This window comes from Oncorhynchus clarkii, chromosome 19, assembly GCF_045791955.1.
Source record: "Oncorhynchus clarkii lewisi isolate Uvic-CL-2024 chromosome 19, UVic_Ocla_1.0, whole genome shotgun sequence".
Classification (NCBI taxonomy): Eukaryota; Metazoa; Chordata; class Actinopteri; order Salmoniformes; family Salmonidae; genus Oncorhynchus; species Oncorhynchus clarkii.
Window position 1 is genome coordinate 61,105,247 of NC_092165.1, and position 24,513 is coordinate 61,129,759.

The 24,513-nt window shown below is 38.5% G+C and overlaps 1 protein-coding gene across 6 annotated transcripts in view; it reads left to right on the forward strand.

The window, feature by feature from the left end:
* Positions 1-24,513, forward strand: part of LOC139375456 (phosphofurin acidic cluster sorting protein 2) — a 141,373-nt gene that overhangs the window by 91,555 nt on the left and 25,305 nt on the right. For 2 of the 6 annotated variants that reach the window (XM_071117260.1, XM_071117255.1), the window contains exons 4-14: positions 1,181-1,306; positions 2,839-3,001; positions 4,792-4,865; positions 7,777-7,857; positions 17,589-17,648; positions 18,235-18,386; positions 18,585-18,675; positions 19,732-19,803; positions 21,056-21,189; positions 22,936-23,068; positions 23,840-23,944. In XM_071117260.1, the coding sequence (XP_070973361.1) occupies positions 1,181-1,306; positions 2,839-3,001; positions 4,792-4,865; positions 7,777-7,857; positions 17,589-17,648; positions 18,235-18,386; positions 18,585-18,675; positions 19,732-19,803; positions 21,056-21,189; positions 22,936-23,068; positions 23,840-23,944 (1,191 nt within the window). The remainder of the gene's footprint in view (positions 1-1,180; positions 1,307-2,838; positions 3,002-4,791; positions 4,866-7,776; positions 7,858-17,588; positions 17,649-18,234; positions 18,387-18,584; positions 18,676-19,731; positions 19,804-21,055; positions 21,190-22,935; positions 23,069-23,839; positions 23,945-24,513) is intronic. The other 4 variants (XM_071117261.1, XM_071117256.1, XM_071117257.1 and 1 more) reach the window with 3 other exon arrangements.

The following is a 24,513-nucleotide window of genomic DNA, read 5'->3' on the forward strand; positions in this document are numbered from 1 at the left end:
CACACCTCCAGGCTGTGTAAGGGCTATTTGACCAAGAAGAAGAGTGATGGAGGGCTGCATCAGATGACCTGGCCTCCACAATCACCCCGACCTCAACTCAACTGAGATGGTTTGGGATGAGTTGGACCGCAAAGTGAAGGAAAAGCAGCCAACAAGTGCTCAGCATATGTGGGAACTCCTTCAAGACGGTTGGAAAAGCATTCCTCATGACGCTGGTTGAGAGAATGCCAAGAGTGTTTCAAAGCTGTCATCAAGGCAAAGGGCGGCTACTTTGAAGAATCTCAATTATGAAAAAGAAAATTGATTTGTTTTAACACTTTTTATGGTTACTACATGATTCCATATGTGTTATTTCATAGTTTTGATGTCTTCACTATTATTCTACAATGTAGAAAATATATTTTGATTTGTTCAACACTTTTTATGGTTACTACATGATTCCATATGTGTTATTTCATAGTTTTGATGTCTTCACTATTATTCTACAATGTAGAAAAGAGTAAAAAAAACAACAACAAAAAACATGATTGAGTAGGTGTGTCCAAACTTTTGACTGATACTGTATGTCAGAGTCAGCATCCGGCCCACTGCCCTCTGACTTACCCTCATCCTATCTTCCCTGTCATGCCAACACTGTTCTATACTAAAAAAAAACTACGTGGCAGGGCCTCCCGGGTGGCGCAGTGGTCTAAGGCACTGCATCTCAGCGCTAGCTGTGCCACCAGAGACTCTGGGTTAGAGTCCAGGCTCTGTCGCAGCCGGCCACCACCGGGAGGTCCGTGGGGAGACGCACAATTGGCCCAGCGTCGTCCGGGTTAGGGGAGGGCTTGGCTGGCAGGGATATCCTTGTCTCATCGCGCACTAGCGACTCATGTGGCGGGCCGGGCGCAGTGCACGCTGACCAGGTCGCCAGGTGTACGGTGTTTCCTCCGACACATTGGTGCGGCTGCCTTTCCGGGTTAAGCGGGCATTGTGTCAAGAAGCAGTGCGGCTTGGTTGGGTTGTGTTTCGGAGGACGCACGGCTCTCGACCTTCGCCTCTCCTGAGTCCATACATGAGTTGCAGCGATGAAACAAGACAGTAAATAGTAAATCCAATTGGTCAATTGGAGACCACGAAAAAGTAAAATACGTGGCTAATTCTTCTCTTTATTTTTGTATTGTTTTTCATCCATCCTCAGTACCCTCACTTCCTGAAGAGAGAGGGTAACAAGCTCCAGATCCTGCTGCAGAGGAGGAAGAGATACAAGAACCGGACTATCCTGGGATACAAGACCCTGGCTGTAGGAACCATCGATATGGCTGAGGTAGGAACACAATGAGACAAGACCCTGGCTGTAGGAACCATCGATATGGCTGAGGTATAAAACCAACGATATGGCTGAGGTAGGAACACAGCCGTATTAGTAGTGTCTCTTTGGCATCCATGCTGTTTGTTGTGTGTACTGGGGTGCATTTATGAATGAATTCTCCTCAGAAGTCTTTCTCCGTCCTCTCCTCATCCCCAGACATCCTCTGGGGACTGCATCTGGCCTTCCCTCTGTAACTACCTCCTAACTCTCAGCTTAACGCCATCTGCCTGAACAAAGCCACACAGCTGTGTGAAGCACTAAAATGGCCGCCTCCGGCTCTGTGTGGCTCTAACTTCAAATCACTCTAGACCATCTCTGTCGAGAGAGAGAGAGAGAGAGAGAGAGAGAGAGAGAGAGAGAGAGAGAGAGAGAGAGAGAGAGAGAGAGAGAGAGAGAGAGAGAGAGAGAGAGAGAGAGAGAGAGAGAGAGAGAGAGAGAGAGAGAGAGAGAGAGAGAGAGAGAGAGAGAGAGAGAGAGAGAGAGACATTCATATTCTCTCCATCTGTATGTCTTCTATTTGGAGATGTCTACGAGATGGAGAGAGAGATTATATGTGCTATTATTATTACGATTGAAATAAACTCGATTTCATTATCCTCATTGTATTGGAGTTACTGAAATGATCTACCACTACACTGCTTTGGCAATAGCTACTAATTGTATTTCATGCCAATAAAGCAATTTGAGAGAGACACACACACACACAGAGAGAGAGAGACACACAAAAACACGCACAGAAAGACACATAGAGAGAGAGACACACACAAAGAGAGAGAGACACAGGCTGTGCTCACTCTGCTCCAGGGGAGAGGTAGAGACAGAGCTGCATTTCCTATTACACTGTGACAAATACTCAGACCAAAGAGAATATTTCTTTCCCAAAAACCAGGTCATGTGTCTTCTCAGTCATGTTGACACTGGTACACTGGTCTACTACCAGGTCATGTGTCTTCTCAGTCATGTTGACACTGATCTACTACCAGGTCATGTGTCTTCTCACACTAGTTCACTACCATTGCTTTAATGTATAGTTGTTCTCATTAATATTGTTGTTGTAGTTGTTGTTAATGGTAGACTCTGGAGAGAGTTTGCTGCACTGAAAGTAAAGGGGCTGAATAATTTTGCACGCCCAATTTTTCAGTTTTTGATTTGTTAAAAAAGTTTGAAATATCCAATAAATGTCGTTGCACTTCATGATTGTACTTTGACAATGTAAATAAGAGCGAGAGAGACACAGAGAGAGAGACACAGAGAGAGACACAGACACAGAGACACAGAGAGAGACCTAGAGAGAGACACAGACACAGAGAGACCTAGAGAGAGACACAGACACAGAGAGAGACCTAGAGAGAGGGAGAGACACACATAGAGAGAGAGAGAGAGAGAGAGAGAGAAGCACAGAGAGAGAGAGAGAGAGAGACAGACAGATTTAGAAACACATGCCAGCCAGAAAAATCCCCTTTTGGTCTTGTTGCCCCCCCCACCAGGTGATGCAGCACCCTACGGAGGGGGGCCAGGTTCTGTCTCTGTGCAGTAACCAGAAGGAGATGCTGGGTAAAGTAGCTGAGATCTGGATCTTCTCACTGTCCAGTCAGCCGATAGACCACGAAGAGGCCGCTCTGCAGGAGGGAACCAAGATCAAATGCTCAGGTACGCTGTTACACAACATGGTGGTTCTACTGAGGTATTCAGGTACGCTGTTACACAACATGGCGGTTCTACTGAGGTATTCAGGTACGCTGTTACACAACATGGCGGTTCTACTGAGGTATTCAGGTACGCTGTTACACAACATGGCGGTTCTACTGAGGTATTCAGGTACGCTGTTACACAACATGGCGGTTCTACTGAGGTATTCAGGTACGCTGTTACACAACATGGCGGTTCTACTGAGGTATTCAGGTACGCTGTTACACAACATGGCGGTTCTACTGAGGTATTCGGGTACGCTGTTACACAACATGGCGGTTCTACTGAGGTATTCAGGTACGCTGTTACACAACATGGCGGTTCTACTGAGGTATTCAGGTACGCTGTTACACAACATGGCGGTTCTACTGAGGTATTCAGGTACGCTGTTACACAACATGGCGGTTCTACTGAGGTATTCAGGTACGCTGTTACACAACATGGCGGTTCTACTGAGGTATTCAGGTACGCAGTTACAGAACATGGCGGTTCTACTGAGGTATTCAGGTACGCTGTTACACAACATGGCGGTTCTACTGAGGTATTCAGGTACACTGTTACACAACATGGTGGTTCTACTGAGGTATTCAGGTACGCTGTTACACAACATGGCGGTTCTACTGAGGTATTCAGGTACGCTGTTACACAACATGGTGGTTCTACTGAGGTATTCAGGTACGCTGTTACACAAGGCTCTGCACGGGAGGGGGGGGGGGGGGGGGGGACTAGATGAAATTCACCGGTAGGCAGCTGTGACCCAATACGGTGCTTCTACCCAGGCATGGTACTGAGGTAGGCAGCTGTGACCCAATACGGTGCTTCTACCCAGGCATGGTACTGAGGTAGGCAGCTGTGACCCAATACGGTGCTTCTACTGATGTAGGCAGCTGTGACCCAATACGGTGCTTCTACCCAGGCATGGTACTGAGGTAGGCAGCTGTGACCCAATACGGTGCTTCTACCCAGGCATGGTACTGAGGTAGGCAGCTGTGACCCAATACGGTGCTTTTACTGATGTAGGCAGCTGTGACCCAATACGGTGCTTCTACTCAGGTAGGCTTTGACACAGTACAGCTCTCTGCTCTAGTTTGGGTTAACAGTCATGTAACACAGCATGGTCATATTCCATCAGAATCAGCCTTTCTGGCAGCCTGGTAAAACAGTAGATGAAATGGACAGATGCGTATCGACAGAAGTCTCAGACCATGTTTCCATCGGAATCCACTGGGCAGAGCACTGGGCAGAGCACTGGGCAGAGCACTGAGCAGAGCACTGGGCAGAGGACTGGGCAGAGGACTGAGCAGAGCACTGGGCAGAGCACTGAGCAGAGCACTGGGCAGAGCACTGAGCAGAGCACTGGGCAGAGCACTGAGCAGAGCACTGGGCAGAGCACTGAGCAGAGCACTGGGCAGAGCACTGAGCAGAGCACTGAGCAGAGCACTGAGCAGAGCACTGAGCAGAGCACTGAGCAGAGCACTGAGCAGAGGCTAGTAGTTAATCTTGTAAGGTACATTTTCTCTGCATGAAGCAGGCGCCAATTACATGAAATTGTATCAAAGAGCTCTTTACCAAAGTGCCATGTAGGATTCTGAACTGCATTACTGCTCTGTGAAATCTGAAGACCATAATAAAAAACAGATGAATGATTTAACAACCCTGGCAGCCTGTGACGTGATATTCTCCAGCTTGCTCCTGCAGTATTAGTTTAATGTGTGTGTGTGTGTGTGTGTGTGTGTGTGTGTGTGTTCTAGATACCTATTCAGAGGAGGAGTATGAGAGTTTCTCTTCAGAGCAGGAGGCCAGCGATGATGCTGTTCAGGGTCAGGTCAGTACAAATACAGTCCAATACATTATCCTCGCTGAGGCCGAACAGACAGGAGAAACACATCAAGGGGTGTGTGTTCATTAGTTTTGCAACGTAACAAAAAGGTTAGCGACGGAAAAACCTTTTTGCAACAAAACACGTTTCTATTAGACAAATTCAGGTAGACAAATTTCATTATTTTGGTTTCTGTTTGGTTCTGTTTGTTGGCTTCTGTTGGGTTCTGTTTGGCTTTGTTGGCTTCTGTTTGGTTCTGTTGGCTTCTGTTTGGCTTTGTTGGCTTCTGTTTGGTTCTGTTTGGTTCTGTTGGCCTCTGTTTGGTTCTGTTGGCTTCTGTTTGGGTCTGTTGGCTTCTGTTTGGCTTTGTGGGCTTCTGTTTGGCTTTATTGGCTTCTGTTTGGCTTTGTTGGCTTCTGTTTGGTTTTGTTTGTTGGCTTCTGTTTGGTTCTGTTGGCTTCTGTTTGGCTTTGTGGGCTTCTGTTTGGCTTTGTTGGCTTCTGGTTGGTTCTGTTGGCTTCTGTTTGTTTCTGTTGGCTTCTGTTTGGTTCTGTTGGCTTCTGTTTGGCTTTGTGGGCTTCTGTTTGGCTTTGTTGGCTTCTGGTTGGTTCTGTTGGCTTCTGTTTGTTTCTGTTGGCTTCTGTTTGGTTCTGTTGGCTTCTGTTTGGCTTTGTGGGCTTCTGTTTGGCTTTGTTGGCTTCTGGTTGGTTCTGTTGGCTTCTGTTTGGTTCTGTTGGCTTCTGGTTGGCTTCTGTTTGGTTCTGTTTGTTGGCTTCTGTTTGGTTCTGTTTGTGGGCTTCTGTTTGGTTCTGTTTGTTGGCTTCTGTTTGGTTCTGTTGGTTGGCTTTTGTTGACTTCCTAGTGAATACACCCCGGAAATGGGTTGTTATACTGTACAGTCGTGGACAAAAGTTTTGAGAATGACACAAATATTAATTTTCACAAACTGCTGCCTCAGTTTGTATGATGGCAATTTGCATATACTCCAGAAAGGTATGAAGAGTGATCAGATGAATTGCAATTATCTGCAAAGTCCCTCTTTGCCATGCAAATGAACTGAATCCCCCAAAAACATTTCCACTGTATTTCAGCCCTGCCACAAAAGAACCAGCTGACATCATGTCAGTGATTCTCTCCTTAACACATGTGTGAGTGTTGATGAGGACAAGGCTGGAAAGCACTCAGTCATGCTGATTGAGTTCGAATAACAGACTGGAAGCTTCAAAAGGAGGGTGGTGCTTGGAATCATTGTTCTTCCTCTGTCAACCATGGTTACCTGCAAGGAAACACATGCCATCATCATTGCTTTGCACAAAAAGGGCTTCACAGGCAAGGATATTGCTGCACCTAAATCAACCATTTATCGGATCATCAAGAACTTCAAGGAGAGTGGTTCAAATATTGTGAAGAAGGCTTCAGGGCACCCAAGAAAGTCCAGCAAGCGCCAGGACCGTCTCCTAAAGTTGATTCAGCTGCGGGATCGGGGCACCACCAGCACAGAGCTTGTTCAGGAATGGCAGCAGGCAGGTGTCAAATCAAATCAAATTTTATTTGTCACATACACATGGTTAGCAGATGTTAATGCGAGTGTAGCGAAATGCTTGTGCTTCTAGTTCCGACAATGCAGTAATAACAAGTAATCTAACTAACAATTCCAAAACTACTGTCTTGTACACAGTGTAAGGGGATAAAGAATATGTACATAAGGATATATGAATGAGTGATGGTACAGAGCAGCATAGGCAAGATACAGTAGATGGTATCGAGTACAGTATGTACAAATGAGATGAGTATGTAAACAAAGTGGCATAGTTTAAAGTGGCTAGTGATACATGTATTACATAAGGATATAGTCGATGATATAGAGTACAGTATATACGTATGCATATGAGATGAATAATGTAGGGTAAGTAACATTATATAAGGTAGCATTGTGAGTGCATCTGCACGCACAGTGAGGCAAAGACTTTTGGAGGATGGCCTGGTGTCAACAAGGGCAGCAAATAAGCCACTTCTCTACAGGAAAAGCATCAAGGACAGACTGATATTCTGCAAAAGGTACAGGGATTGGACTGCTGAGGCCTGGGGTAAAGTCGTTTTCTCTGAATCCCCTTTCCGATTGTTTGGGGCATCCGGAAAAAAGCTTATCCGGAGAAGACAAGGTGAGCGCTACCATCAGTCCTGCGTCATGCCAACAGTAAAGCATCCTGAGACCATTCATGTGTGGGGTTGCATCCTAGTCAAGGGAGTGGGCTCACTCACAATTTTGTCTAAGAACACAGCCATGAATAAAGAATGGTACCAACATATCCTCTGAGAGCAACTTCTCCCAACCATCCAGGAACAGTTTGGTGATGAACAATGCCTTTTCCATCATGATGGAGCACCTTGCCATAAGGCAAAAGTGATAACTAAGTGTTTCAGGGAACAAAACATCGATATTTTGGATCCATGGCCAGGAAACTCCCCAGACCTTAATCCCATTGAGAATTTGTGGTCAATCCTCAAAAGGCGGGTGGACAAACAAAAACTCACAAATTCTGACAAACTCCAAGCATTAATTATGCAAGAATGGGCTGCCATCAGTCAGGATGTGGCCCAGAAGTTAATTGACAGCATGCCAGGGTGGATTGCAGAGGTCTTGAAAAAGAAGGGTCAACACTGCAAATATTGACTCTTTGCATCAACTTCATGTAATTGTCAATAAAAGCCTTTGACACTTATGAAATGCTTGTAATTATACTTCAGTATTCCATAGTAACATCTGACAAAAATATCTAAAGACAACTGAAGCAGCAAACTTTGTGGAAATTAATATTTGTGTCATTCTCAAAACTTTTGGCCACGACTGTATATGTTTGACAACCTGCCCTGGTTGTGTTTTAACCCAGTATACTGTTTACATGTTTATCCCCAGGACCTTGAGGATGATGAGTATGATGTGAGGAAACCAAAGAAGCACAGGAGGTCTATCGTGAGGACTGCCTCAATTACCAGGGTAAGAGATGGTAGCAAAGCCATCTAGACAACTTTTTTTTTTTGTTGCATTCTCATCAAGCTTAGCCTTATGAATAAGCCTTATCTTCATTTTTATTGGAAATAAGATTAGATACAATGTTTTAGTTTGAGATTTGTTTCCTGCTAAAAAACAAGAAGCGTCCGGTGGTAATTCACAATATCCCAGCGTGTTTTGTTGTTGTTGTTGTTGTTGTTGTTTTTTTCTGCCTAAGATGCTACCTGCTGGTCAAACGGCAGCGTTGCCATGGTTTTTATTTCACCTTTATTTAACATGGTCCCACTTCCTTCAGGTGTTTTTAAAGGTGCAATATACAGACATATTTCTGCCCATTGCCTGGTTGTGAATCATTGTACCATCTAATCCGCTGCGAAAATGTATTTGCAATATCCCCAAAAATGTATTTACAATATCCCCACAAATGTATTTACAATATCCCCACAAATGTATTTACAATATCCCCAAAAATGTATTTACAATATCCCCACAAATGTATTTACAATATCCCCAAAAATGTATTTACAATATCCCCACAAATGTATTTACAATATCCCCACAAATGTATTTACAATATCCCCAAAAATGTATTTACAATATCCCCACAAATGTATTTACAATATCCCCACAAATGTATTTACAATATCCCCAAAAATGTATTTACAATATCCCCACAAATGTATTTACAATATCCCCAAAAATGTATTTACAATATCCCCAAAAATGTATTTACAATATCCCCAAAAATGTATTTACAATATCCCCAAAAATGTATTTACAATATCCCCAAAAATGTATTTACAATATCCCCACAAATGTATTTACAATATCCCCAAAAATGTATTTACAATATCCCCACAAATGTATTTACAATATCCCCACAAATGTATTTACAATATCCCCACAAATGTATTTACAATATCCCCACAAATGTATTTACAATATCCCCACAAATGTATTTACAATATCCCCACAAATGTATTGACAATATCCCCACAAATGTATTTACAATATCCCCACAAATGTATTTACAATATCCCCAAAAATGTATTTACAATATCCCCACAAATGTATTGACAATATCCCCACAAATGTATTTACAATATCCCCACAAATGTATTGACAATATCCCCACAAATGTATTTACAATATCCCCACAAATGTATTGACAATATCCCCAAAAATGTATTTACAATATCCCCACAAATGTATTTACAATATCCCCACAAATGTATTTACAATATCCCCACAAATGTATTTACAATATCCCCACAAATGTATTTACAATATCCCCACAAATGTATTTACAATATCCCCAAAAATGTATTGACAATATCCCCACAAATGTATTTACAATATCCCCACAAATGTATTTACAATATCCCCAAAAATGTATTTACAATATCCCCAAAAATGTATTTACAATATCCCCAAAAATGTATTTACAATATCCCCAAAAATGTATTTACAATATCCCCACAAATGTATTTACAATATCCCCAAAAATGTATTTACAATATCCCCACAAATGTATTTACAATATCCCCACAAATGTATTTACAATATCCCCACAAATGTATTTACAATATCCCCACAAATGTATTTACAATATCCCCAAAAATGTATTTACAATATCCCCAAAAATGTATTTACAATATCCCCACAAATGTATTTACAATATCCCCAAAAATGTATTTACAATATCCCCACAAATGTATTTACAATATCCCCACAAATGTATTTACAATATCCCCACAAATGTATTTACAATATCCCCACAAATGTATTTACAATATCCCCAAAAATGTATTTACAATATCCCCACAAATGTATTTACAATATCCCCAAAAATGTATTTACAATATCCCCAAAAATGTATTTACAATATCCCCACAAATGTATTTACAATATCCCCACAAATGTATTTACAATATCCCCACAAATGTATTTACAATATCCCCACAAATGTATTTACAATATCCCCACAAATGTATTTACAATATCCCCAAAAATGTATTGACAATATCCCCACAAATGTATTTACAATATCCCCACAAATGTATTTACAATATCCCCAAAAATGTATTTACAATATCCCCAAAAATGTATTTACAATATCCCCAAAAATGTATTTACAATATCCCCAAAAATGTATTTACAATATCCCCACAAATGTATTTACAATATCCCCAAAAATGTATTTACAATATCCCCACAAATGTATTTACAATATCCCCACAAATGTATTTACAATATCCCCACAAATGTATTTACAATATCCCCACAAATGTATTTACAATATCCCCAAAAATGTATTTACAATATCCCCACAAATGTATTTACAATATCCCCACAAATGTATTTACAATATCCCCAAAAATGTATTTACAATATCCCCAAAAATGTATTTACAATATCCCCACAAATGTATTTACAATATCCCCAAAAATGTATTTACAATATCCCCAAAAATGTATTTACAATATCCCCAAAAATGTATTTACAATATCCCCACAAATGTATTTACAATATCCCCACAAATGTATTTACAATATCCCCACAAATGTATTTACAATATCCCCACAAATGTATTTACAATATCCCCAAAAATGTATTTACAATATCCCCAAAAATGTATTTACAATATCCCCACAAATGTATTTACAATATCCCCAAAAATGTATTTACAATATCCCCACAAATGTACTTACAATATCCCCAAAAATGTATTTACAATATCCCCACAAATGTATTTACAATATCCCCAAAAATGTATTTACAATATCCCCAAAAATGTATTTACAATATCCCCACAAATGTATTTACAATATCCCCAAAAATTTATTTACAATATCCCCAAAAATGTATTTACAATATCCCCAAAAATGTATTTACAATATCCCCAAAAATGTATTTACAATATCCCCAAAAATGTATTTACAATATCCCCAAAAATGTATTTACAATATCCCCACAAATGTATTTACAATATCCCCACAAATGTATTGACAATATCCCCAAAAATGGATTTACAATATCCCCACAAATGTATTTACAATATCCCCAAAAATGTATTTACAATATCCCTACAAATGTATTTACAATATCCCCAAAAATGTATTTACAATATCCCCACAAATGTATTTACAATATCCCCAAAAATGTATTTACAATATCCCCAAAAATGTATTTACAATATCCCCAAAAATGTATTTACAACATCCCCAAAAATGTATTTACAATATCCCCAAAAATGTATTTACAATATCCCCAAAAATGTATTTACAATATCCCCAAAAATGTATTTACAATATCCCCACAAATGTATTTACAATATCCCCACAAAGGTATTTACAATATCCCCACAAATGTATTTACAATATCCCCAAAAATGTATTTACAATATCCCCACAAATGTATTGACAATATCCCCACAAATGTATTTACAATATCCCCACAAATGTATTTACAATATCCCCAAAAATGTATTTACAATATCCCCAAAAATGTATTTACAATATCCCCAAAAATGTATTTACAATATCCCCACAAATGTATTGACAATATCCCCACAAATGTATTTACAATATCCCCACAAATGTATTTACAATATCCCCAAAAATGTATTTACAATATCCCCACAAATGTATTTACAATATCCCCAAAAATGTATTTACAATATCCCCACAAATGTATTTACAATATCCCCAAAAATGTATTTACAATATCCCCAAAAATGTATTTACAATATCCCCACAAATGTATTTACAATATCCCCACAAATGTATTTACAATATCCCCACAAATGTATTTACAATATCCCCAAAAATGTATTTACAATATCCCCACAAATGTATTTACAATATCCCCAAAAATGTATTTACAATATCCCCACAAATGTATTTACAATATCCCCACAAATGTATTGACAATATCCCCACAAATGTATTTACAATATCCCCACAAATGTATTGACAATATCCCCAAAAATGTATTTACAATATCCCCAAAAATGTATTTACAATATCCCCACAAATGTATTGACAATATCCCCAAAAATGTATTTACAATATCCCCAAAAATGTATTTACAATATCCCCAAAAATGTATTTACAATATCCCCACAAATGTATTTACAATATCCCCACAAATGTATTGACAATATCCCCAAAAATGTATTTACAATATCCCCAAAAATGTATTTACAATATCCCCACAAATGTATTGACAATATCCCCAAAAATGTATTTACAATATCCCCAAAAATGTATTTACAATATCCCCACAAATGTATTTACAATATCCCCAAAAATGTATTTACAATATCCCCAAAAATGTATTTACAATATCCCCACAAATGTATTTACAATATCCCCAAAAATGTATTTACAATATCCCCACAAATGTATTTACAATATCCCCAAAAATGTATTTACAATATCCCCAAAAATGTATTTACAATATCCCCACAAATGTATTTACAATATCCCCACAAATGTATTTACAATATCCCCAAAAATGTATTTACAATATCCCCACAAATGTATTTACAATATCCCCAAAAATGTATTTACAATATCCCCAAAAATGTATTTACAATATCCCCACAAATGTATTTACAATATCCCCACAAATGTATTTACAATATCCCCAAAAATGTATTTACAATATCCCCACAAATGTATTTACAATATCCCCACAAATGTATTGACAATATCCCCAAAAATGTATTTACAATATCCCCACAAATGTATTTACAATATCCCCAAAAATGTATTTACAATATCCCCACAAATGTATTTACAATATCCCCAAAAATGTATTCACAATATCCCCACAAATGTATTTACAATATCCCCAAAAATGTATTTACAATATCCCCAAAAATGTATTTACAATATCCCCAAAAATGTATTTACAACATCCCCAAAAATGTATTTACAATATCCCCAAAAATGTATTTACAATATCCCCAAAAATGTATTTACAATATCCCCAAAAATGTATTTACAATATCCCCACAAATGTATTTACAATATCCCCACAAATGTATTTACAATATCCCCAAAAATGTATTTACAATATCCCCACAAATGTATTGACAATATCCCCACAAATGTATTTACAATATCCCCACAAATGTATTTACAATATCCCCAAAAATGTATTTACAATATCCCCACAAATGTATTTACAATATCCCCACAAATGTATTTACAATATCCCCACAAATGTATTGACAATATCCCCACAAATGTATTTACAATATCCCCACAAATGTATTTACAATATCCCCACAAATGTATTTACAATATCCCCAAAAATGTATTTACAATATCCCCACAAATGTATTTACAATATCCCCAAAAATGTATTTACAATATCCCCAAAAATGTATTTACAATATCCCCACAAATGTATTTACAATATCCCCACAAATGTATTTACAATATCCCCACAAATGTATTTACAATATCCCCACAAATGTATTTACAATATCCCCAAAAATGTATTTACAATATCCCCAAAAATGTATTTACAATATCCCCACAAATGTATTTACAATATCCCCAAAAATGTATTTACAATATCCCCACAAATGTATTTACAATATCCCCACAAATGTATTTACAATATCCCCACAAATGTATTTACAATATCCCCACAAATGTATTTACAATATCCCCAAAAATGTATTTACAACATCCCCAAAAATGTATTTACAATATCCCCACAAATGTATTTACAATATCCCCAAAAATGTATTTACAATATCCCCACAAATGTATTTACAATATCCCCAAAAATGTATTTACAATATCCCCACAAATGTATTTACAATATCCCCACAAATGTATTTACAATATCCCCAAAAATGTATTTACAATATCCCCACAAATGTATTTACAATATCCCCACAAATGTATTGACAATATCCCCAAAAATGTATTTACAATATCCCCACAAATGTATTTACAATATCCCCAAAAATGTATTTACAATATCCCCACAAATGTATTTACAATATCCCCAAAAATGTATTCACAATATCCCCACAAATGTATTTACAATATCCCCAAAAATGTATTTACAATATCCCCAAAAATGTATTTACAATATCCCCAAAAATGTATTTACAACATCCCCAAAAATGTATTTACAATATCCCCAAAAATGTATTTACAATATCCCCAAAAATGTATTTACAATATCCCCAAAAATGTATTTACAATATCCCCACAAATGTATTTACAATATCCCCACAAATGTATTTACAATATCCCCAAAAATGTATTTACAATATCCCCACAAATGTATTGACAATATCCCCACAAATGTATTTACAATATCCCCACAAATGTATTTACAATATCCCCAAAAATGTATTTACAATATCCCCACAAATGTATTTACAATATCCCCACAAATGTATTTACAATATCCCCACAAATGTATTGACAATATCCCCACAAATGTATTTACAATATCCCCACAAATGTATTTACAATATCCCCACAAATGTATTTACAATATCCCCAAAAATGTATTTACAATATCCCCACAAATGTATTTACAATATCCCCAAAAATGTATTTACAATATCCCCAAAAATGTATTTACAATATCCCCACAAATGTATTTACAATATCCCCACAAATGTATTTACAATATCCCCACAAATGTATTTACAATATCCCCACAAATGTATTTACAATATCCCCAAAAATGTATTTACAATATCCCCAAAAATGTATTTACAATATCCCCACAAATGTATTTACAATATCCCCAAAAATGTATTTACAATATCCCCACAAATGTATTTACAATATCCCCACAAATGTATTTACAATATCCCCACAAATGTATTTACAATATCCCCACAAATGTATTTACAATATCCCCAAAAATGTATTTACAACATCCCCAAAAATGTATTTACAATATCCCCACAAATGTATTTACAATATCCCCAAAAATGTATTTACAATATCCCCACAAATGTATTTACAATATCCCCACAAATGTATTTACAATATCCCCAAAAATGTATTTACAATATCCCCACAAATGTATTTACAATATCCCCACAAATGTATTTACAATATCCCCACAAATGTATTTACAATATCCCCACAAATGTATTTACAATATCCCCACAAATGTATTTACAATATCCCCACAAATGTATTTACAATATCCCCACAAATGTATTGACAATATCCCCACAAATGTATTTACAATATCCCCACAAATGTATTTACAATATCCCCACAAATGTATTTACAATATCCCCAAAAATGTATTTACAATATCCCCACAAATGTATTTACAATATCCCCAAAAATGTATTTACAATATCCCCAAAAATGTATTTACAATATCCCCACAAATGTATTTACAATATCCCCACAAATGTATTTACAATATCCCCACAAATGTATTTACAATATCCCCACAAATGTATTTACAATATCCCCAAAAATGTATTTACAATATCCCCAAAAATGTATTTACAATATCCCCACAAATGTATTTACAATATCCCCAAAAATGTATTTACAATATCCCCACAAATGTATTTACAATATCCCCACAAATGTATTTACAATATCCCCACAAATGTATTTACAATATCCCCACAAATGTATTTACAATATCCCCAAAAATGTATTTACAACATCCCCAAAAATGTATTTACAATATCCCCACAAATGTATTTACAATATCCCCAAAAATGTATTTACAATATCCCCACAAATGTATTTACAATATCCCCACAAATGTATTGACAATATCCCCACAAATGTATTTACAATATCCCCACAAATGTATTTACAATATCCCCAAAAATGTATTTACAATATCCCCACAAATGTATTTACAATATCCCCACAAATGTATTTACAATATCCCCACAAATGTATTGACAATATCCCCACAAATGTATTTACAATATCCCCACAAATGTATTTACAATATCCCCACAAATGTATTTACAATATCCCCAAAAATGTATTTACAATATCCCCACAAATGTATTTACAATATCCCCAAAAATGTATTTACAATATCCCCAAAAATGTATTTACAATATCCCCACAAATGTATTTACAATATCCCCACAAATGTATTTACAATATCCCCACAAATGTATTTACAATATCCCCACAAATGTATTTACAATATCCCCAAAAATGTATTTACAATATCCCCAAAAATGTATTTACAATATCCCCACAAATGTATTTACAATATCCCCACAAATGTATTTACAATATCCCCAAAAATGTATTTACAATATCCCCACAAATGTATTTACAATATCCCCACAAATGTATTTACAATATCCCCAAAAATGTATTTACAATATCCCCACAAATGTATTTACAATATCCCCAAAAATGTATTTACAATATCCCCAAAAATGTATTTACAATATCCCCAAAAATGTATTTACAACATCCCCAAAAATGTATTTACAATATCCCCACAAATGTATTTACAATATCCCCAAAAATGTATTTACAATATCCCCACAAATGTATTTACAATATCCCCACAAATGTATTTACAATATCCCCACAAATGTATTTACAATATCCCCACAAATGTATTTACAATATCCCCACAAATGTATTTACAATATCCCCACAAATGTATTTACAATATCCCCAAAAATGTATTTACAATATCCCCAAAAATGTATTTACAATATCCCCAAAAATGTATTTACAATATCCCCACAAATGTATTTACAATATCCCCAAAAATGTATTTACAATATCCCCAAAAATGTATTTACAATATCCCCACAAATGTATTTACAATATCCCCACAAATGTATTTACAATATCCCCACAAATATATTTACAATATCCCCACAAATGTATTTACAATATCCCCACAAATGTATTGACAATATCCCCAAAAATGTATTTACAATATCCCCAAAAATGTATTTACAATATCCCCACAAATGTATTGACAATATCCCCAAAAATGTATTTACAATATCCCCAAAAATGTATTTACAATATCCCCAAAAATGTATTTACAATATCCCCACAAATGTATTTACAATATCCCCACAAATGTATTGACAATATCCCCAAAAATGTATTTACAATATCCCCAAAAATGTATTTACAATATCCCCACAAATGTATTGACAATATCCCCAAAAATGTATTTACAATATCCCCAAAAATGTATTTACAATATCCCCACAAATGTATTTACAATATCCCCAAAAAAGTATTTACAATATCCCCAAAAATGTATTTACAATATCCCCACAAATGTATTTACAATATCCCCAAAAATGTATTTACAATATCCCCACAAATGTATTTACAATATCCCCAAAAATGTCATATTTTCAGCTGTTTGAACGCTGTTGTAAACCAAAAAAAAAGAAAAACAAACTAACTTAAGGACAGGACGCATAGAAACAGAGCACATAGAACAGATCTGCCTTCTCAGACATCCTTTCAATGAGAATGACAGCTCTATAACTCACATTTCTATGTTAATTTAGTTCGGCCCCCCGAACTGGAAATCCTTTAGAGGCAACTGATTACTCTCCCGGTTGTTGTTAGCCTGGGTGCCAGTCTGTGTGTGTGTTATTATTCCACGTGTAAACAGACCCAGGCTAGGTCTTTGTGATGGGTCTGTCTGTTTTGATGAGTAGTTGTTTCTGTGTCCTCTTTTAGCAGCAGAACTTTAAACAGAGACTGGTGGCCCTGATCAAGAGGTTCCGAGTCTCAGACGAGGTAACAACCTGTCCAGATGTTGTACTAACCTGGGTTGTGGTCAATGAGGTAACAGCCTGTCCAGCTGTTGTACTAACCAGGGTTAACAACCTGTCTAGCTGTTGTACTAACCTGGGTTGTGGTCAATGAGGTAACAACCTGTCCAGCTGTTGTACTAACCTGGGTTGGGGGTCAATTCCATTTCTTTTCCAGTCAATTCAGAAATTAAACCCAATTCTAAAGGTTCCTCGTTGAAAAGCATTGAAGAGAATTGGACTTTCAGTGTACTTCCTTAATTGACTGGAATTTAAATGGAATTGACCCCAACCCTGATACTCTGTTTTAAACGAGGTAACCCAGCCCTGATACTGTTTTAAACTTAGTAACATTAAGAATTTCTAAGTGTCACATGGTCATTTTCATTAATTTGCTCAGTAGATTTATGCAAATATAAAAACAATCTGTTTTCTTCTTTCTTTCTTACTTCTTGTCTCTGTGTCTTTCTATCTTTTTGCGTTTTCTGTGTGTGCGTGCGTGTGTGTGTGTGTGTGCGTGTGTGTGTGTGCGTGTGTGTGTGTGTGTCTCTGCGTCTCTCTGAATGTTCCAGGTGTTGGACTCGGAGCAGGACCCGGCAGAACCCCCTCCAGAGGTAGAGGAGGATCTGGACCTAGAGAGTCTGGACCTAGAGAACCCCAGTGACAGTGGACCGGAACTAGACGATGACGACAGTGTCCTCAGCACCCCGAAACCTAAACTCAAGTGAGTGGGAGGAGAGCTATCAGTGTGTGTTTTTATGTGCCCTTTCGTCTTGTGTATTAAAGTGATTTTAGCCCAGAGATATGGCGGTAGACTCTCGTGACACCATAGCAGTCTACACTACAGACATATTTCAGGGCAATGAGGGACCCCAGTGACTCTTTTCAGATGCATTTATTTCCGATGCTTTCTCTTTCACAGGCCATATTTTGAGGGTCTCTCCCTCTCCAGTTCTCAGACAGATATTGGCAGCATCCACAGCAGCCGGAGTCACCGAGAGCCACCAAGTCCGGTGAGAACCACTGACATTCACTATGGATGAGAAAGAAATAAAAGCTGAAATAGATCATTCTCTCAAATGTTATTCTGACATTTCACATTCTTAAAATAAAGTGGTGATCCTAACTGACCTAAGACAGGGAATTGTTACTAGGATTAAATGTCAGGAATTGTGAAAAACGGAGTTAAAATATATTTGGCTAAGGTGTATGTAAACTTCTGATTTCAACTGTATACTGCTAGCTATACTGTTAGCTATACTATTAGCTATACTGTTACTTATACTGTGCTAGCTATACTGTTGGCTAAACTGTTAGCTATACTGTTACTTATACTGTTGTAGCTAATGTGTTGTAGCTATACTGTTGTAGCTAATGTGTTGTAGCTAATGTGTTGTAGCTATAGTGTTGTAGCTATACTGTTGTAGCTATACTGTTGTAGCTAATGTTTTGTAGCTATAGCGTTGTAGCTATAGTGTTGTAGCTATAGTGTTGTAGCTATAGTGTTGTAGCTATAGTGTTGTAGCTATACTGTTGTAGCTAATGTTTTGTAGCTATAGCGTTGTAGCTATAGTGTTGTAGCTATAGTGTTGTAGCTATAGTGTTGTAGCTATAGTGTTGTAGCTATACTGTTGTAGCTAATGTTTTGTAGCTATAGCGTTGTAGCTATAGTGTTGTAGCTATAGTGTTGTAGCTATAGTGTTGTAGCTATACTGTTGTAGCTAATGCGTTGTAGCTAATGTGTTGTAGCTATAGTGTTGTAGCTATAGTGTTGTAGCTATAGTGTTGTAGCTATAGCGTTGTAGCTAATGTGTTGTAGCTATACTGTTGTAGCTAATGTGTTGTAGCTATAGTGTTGTAGCTATAGTGTTGTAGCTATAGTGTTGTAGCTATAGCGTTGTAGCTAATGTGTTGTAGCTATACTGTTGTAGCTAATGTGTTGTAGCTATACTGTTGTAGCTAATGTGTTGTAGCTAATGTGTTGTGGCTATACTGTTGTAGCTATACTGTTCTTGCTATACCACCTCCCTCGTAAATTGTAATCCTACTCTCTTCCCTTTTCCCTGCAGATGGACCCAGACAAGACTAAGAGCAGTGGAGACAAGTTCCAGGTGGACAATGTCTCAGATAACGCTTCTCTTGTAAGTATTCTCAAACAACTGCCATCCATCCATTTCATGGCAGATACTGTAGCACTATTAGCCCCTGGTCACTGGGTCGTGGTCAGGTTATTTTTTTTATCTCACTCAACATTTTTATGGCAGTAAAGTAGTTGTCAGATTAAAACATTTCACGACAGACCTGATAGAAACAGAACATTTTGTCGACAAAACAAAATACGCTAGACAAGGTGGGATCTTTTTTGTGTTTGTAAAATGAATAATGCGATAAATTGCAGTGGATACTCCTTTATGCGCAAATATTGATATATATATATATATATATATATATATATATATATATATATATATAATCGTCATATTGAAGTAAACATGGAGTCACTCGATATGTTGTGATGAACTTTACAGGGTGGTGAAAGTGTACGATGAGCTTCATGTACCTTTCCAATAAATATTTAGGGTGTTATTCTGGTGACGTGAAGATCGATGCTCGACTGCCGTTTGGGAAATTTAAAATGATCTCAGTCCTTAGTCTAATAATAATTTCATTATGTAGAGTATACCCGCTCTGTATCTGCGAGCTGATGGCTAGAGCACACAGGGACCAATATCAGAGTAGACACGTTCGCTATATAACACAACATTCATTGTGTCAAAACCATCAGTAAAGTATCATTTTTTTATTTTATGTGGTACATTTGAATTTTACTGCAAAATAAATGTTTATGTGCACTACGTCATCATGCACTTTTATCTACAATTTGTTGATGGAAGCAGATCTCTAGTGGGAAAATGTGCAAATTGTTTTCATGCAGATTGTAGAATATTCACATGAAAATCTGTCACCAATTGGATGGACACCTAGCTAGTGAGAGTAACCTATATACAGTGGGGCAAAAAAGTATTTAGTCAGCCACCAATTGTGCAAGTTCTCCTACTTAAAAAGATGAGAGGCCTGTAATTTTCATCATAGGTACACATCAACTATGACAGACAAAATGAGGAAAAAAAATCCAGAAAATCACATTGTAGGATTTTTAATGAATTTATTTGCAAATTATGGTGGAAAATAAGTATATTTTCCCCTCATTTTGTCTGTCATAGTTGAAGTGCACCTATGATGAAAATTACAGGCCTCTCTCATCTTTTTAAGTGGGAGAACTTGCACAATTGGTGGCTGACTAAATACTTTTTTGCCCCACTGTAAATGACAAAAGAAACTAGATACTACCAACTGCCGTTGTGTCTTATCCCTGTCTTTGCTCCGTCCCAGCAGGAGGAGCAACCAGAGGCAGTGACCCCAACTACAGAGCTGGAGATGGACAACATGGACACCTTCCTGGAGAAGCTGCCCCCTACTGGCAAGATGAAGAAGACCGAGTCCCTCATCATCCCTTCCAACAGGTGGTAAATACTGGCTAACTCTTTCAGTTAATCTTTCAATGATTCCTCGCATATTGTCTCTTCCTTCTCAAGCGTATTAGAGGAGATGGTCCACGGTCCCTCTCTTCAGACCTTCTCATCCAGTGTGTTTTGAGGAGGTGAGAAGACAGGATGCAAGGAATCGAGGAAAGATGAATTGAGAAAGAGCCTCTGATTCCCTCTCTCAAACCTCTGCTAGATACTGCATCTTCTCACCTTCAGCTTGCTTCAGTCCGTGCACCTTGGTAGGAGAGAAAGGTGGCGACAGCATTTATTTTTCTCTCCAATTCCACTCTCAACATCTCTCCATCCAGCCGACCATGTTCTCTGGGATTATTAAAGTATGACTGGTCCACTCTCAACATCTCTCCATCCAGCCGACCATGCTCTCTGGGATTATTAAAGTATGACTGGTCCACTCTCAACATCTCTCCATCCAGCCGACCATGTTCTCTGGGATTATTAAAGTATGACTGGTCCACTCTCAACATCTCTCCATCCAGCCGACCATGCTCTCTGGGATTATTAAAGTATGACTGGTCCACTCTCAACATCTCTCCATCCAGCCGACCATGCTCTCTGGGATTATTAAAGTATGACTGGTCCACTCTCAACATCTCTCCATCCAGCCGACCATGCTCTCTGGGATTATTAAAGTATGACTGGTCCACTCTCAACATCTCTCCATCCAGCCGACCATGCTCTCTGGGATTATTAAAGTATGACTGGTCCACTCTCAACATCTCTCCATCCAGCCGACCATGCTCTCTGGGATTATTAAAGTATGACTGGTCCACTCTCAACATCTCTCCATCCAGCCGACCATGCTCTCTGGGATTATTAAAGTATGACTGGTCCACTCTCAACATCTCTCCATCCAGCCGACCATGCTCTCTGGGATTATTAAAGTATGACTGGTCCACTCTCAACATCTCTCCATCCAGCCGACCATGCTCTCTGGGATTATTAAAGTATGACTGGTCCACTCTCAACATCTCTCCATCCAGCCGACCATGTTCTCTGGGATTATTAAAGTATGACTGGTCCACTCTCAACATCTCTCCATCCAGCCGACCATGTTCTCTGGGATTATTAAAGTATGACTGGTCCACTCTCAACATCTCTCCATCCAGCCGACCATGTTCTCTGGGATTATTAAAGATGTCATGAGGCTTAATTCATTTTTTTTAAACGTTAAAAAGCATTTTTTTACGACATCGGGGTAGCATACACAAACGTTTTGGCTTTAACAGCCTTCTTCAGGTCGTAGGTTCCTTGCTCTTGAGAATTCCCTCACACCTCCCAACCTTTTGTCTTCCATAATTTCTAGCTCAAACACCACATGTCCTTCTCTCTTTTTCTCCAATTGAAGAAACTATTTCTCTTTTTCCCCTCTTTTTACTGGTGGGAAGACAGAACTTTTGGTGGGAAGACAGAACTTTTGTCTTTCTGAGCTAATATCCTGGAATTTTGTAGTTTAACATGACTCGACCAGAATCATTTGGGTGGCAACTCCCTAACCTGCATCCCCCCCCTAGAGCCGGCCCTGCCCTCTACTCATTTAGGGTCACACCTCTCTACCTGTGTCATTCCATACTCCCTAATTCAAATCCATCATCTTCCTTTCGCTTCTCCTCTACCTGAAGAAAACAAGCCCCCTTCCCTCCCTTCTGTCCCTCCCTTCTGTCCCTCCCTTCTGTCCTCACTTTAGTGTTCTGGTGTCTTCTCCAGGCAGGAAGCTAAATTGGCAGGGAGGAGAGGGAGAAGTACTTCTCTAAAGGAGCGCCAGCCCAACAGACCACAGAACGAGAGAGCCAACAGCCTGGATAACGAACGCTTGCTCGACACACGCTGCCATCTACAGGTAGGAGGAGCACACTGCAAGCAAACCCGATCAGTGGCTGTTATGTGTCAAGCGTCACAGCGTAGGAGTGCTGACGTAGGATCCGTTTTGCCTTTTTAGATCACAATAAATAACATTACTAGATTAGCACAGTGAAGCAGAGGGGTTGTAGAGCATGCTGGTCTATAACTCTCTGAGAAGCTCTGTCTCTGCGGTAGCCTCATTGTTAGGAAGGTGGGACGGTAATCAGATGATTTCTGGTTTGAATCCAGGGGAGAACAACTGCCCCCTCTCGTTGAAGCCACGGCAGTTCAAGGCCGACTGCGGTACTGCAGGCATTGTTTGCGGAAAACAAGATGCACCATTAGAGTGAATGTAAAAATGTCAATCTTCGTGGGAATAAAAATATGTTTTGAAGACTATCATGGTACCAATAATTGCTTCTAATACACCAGATGTATGTCCTTGAACCGATCATTTTTTAAAAATCGGAAGAAGTTGTAAGGATAATTTAGTTGCTAATGGCAGCCTGGCTCTGTGGCTGACCGGCTCCAGGGGTGTGGCTCTGCGGCTGATTGGCTCCAGGGGCGTGGCTCTGCGGCTGATTGGCTCCAGGGGCGTGGCTCTGCGGCTGATTGGCTCCAGGGGCGTGGCTCTGTGGCTGACCAGCTCCAGGGGCGTGGCTCTTCCAGTGTCTGCATCTCTGCTGTGTGTGATGAATTTCTATTTCGATGCACAATAACAATTTTTATTATTTTCTATCTATTCTATAAGTGTATTCCCCCTCCACAGATCCCCAGGAAGACTGTGTATGACCAGCTGAACCACATCCTGGTGTCTGACCACCATCTACCTGACAGCATCATCCTCATCAACACATCTGATTGGCAGGGCCAGGTAAGAGAGAGAAAGGGATATACAGGAAGTGACAGGTTAGTAACCCCTCTCTGGTCTGTCTCCATGACGACCAGAAGGAAAAACAATAGATAGAATTATGAATTACTAAACTTCTCTTCACACCCTCGTATTCTCACATTCCCACATATTTCTCTCTGTCAATTTCTTTTTTTATTTTCCCTTTCTCAAACTGTTCGCTTGCCTGCAAACAATGCCTTCAGGGTGTCTTCGTTAATTCCTCTTGAATGGGGAACAAGGGAGAGCTCGGTTTGTTGTTTTGGAAAGTCTATTGAAGAAGTTTGGTTACTAGCTATCTACATTTTGAGTTTAGATCCCGTGACGTGGTTAGCATCAGTTGCTGGGACTCAAATCAAATTTATTTATAAAGCCCTTCTTACATCAGCTGATATCTCAAAGTGCTGTACAAGCAATGCAGGCGTAGAAGCACGGTGGCTAGGAAAAACTCCTTAGAAAGGCCAGAACCTAGGAAGAAACCTAGAGAGGAACCAGGCTATGAGGGGTGGCCAGTCCTTGTCAATCAAATCAATTGCTGGTCGGACTCCCTCCTG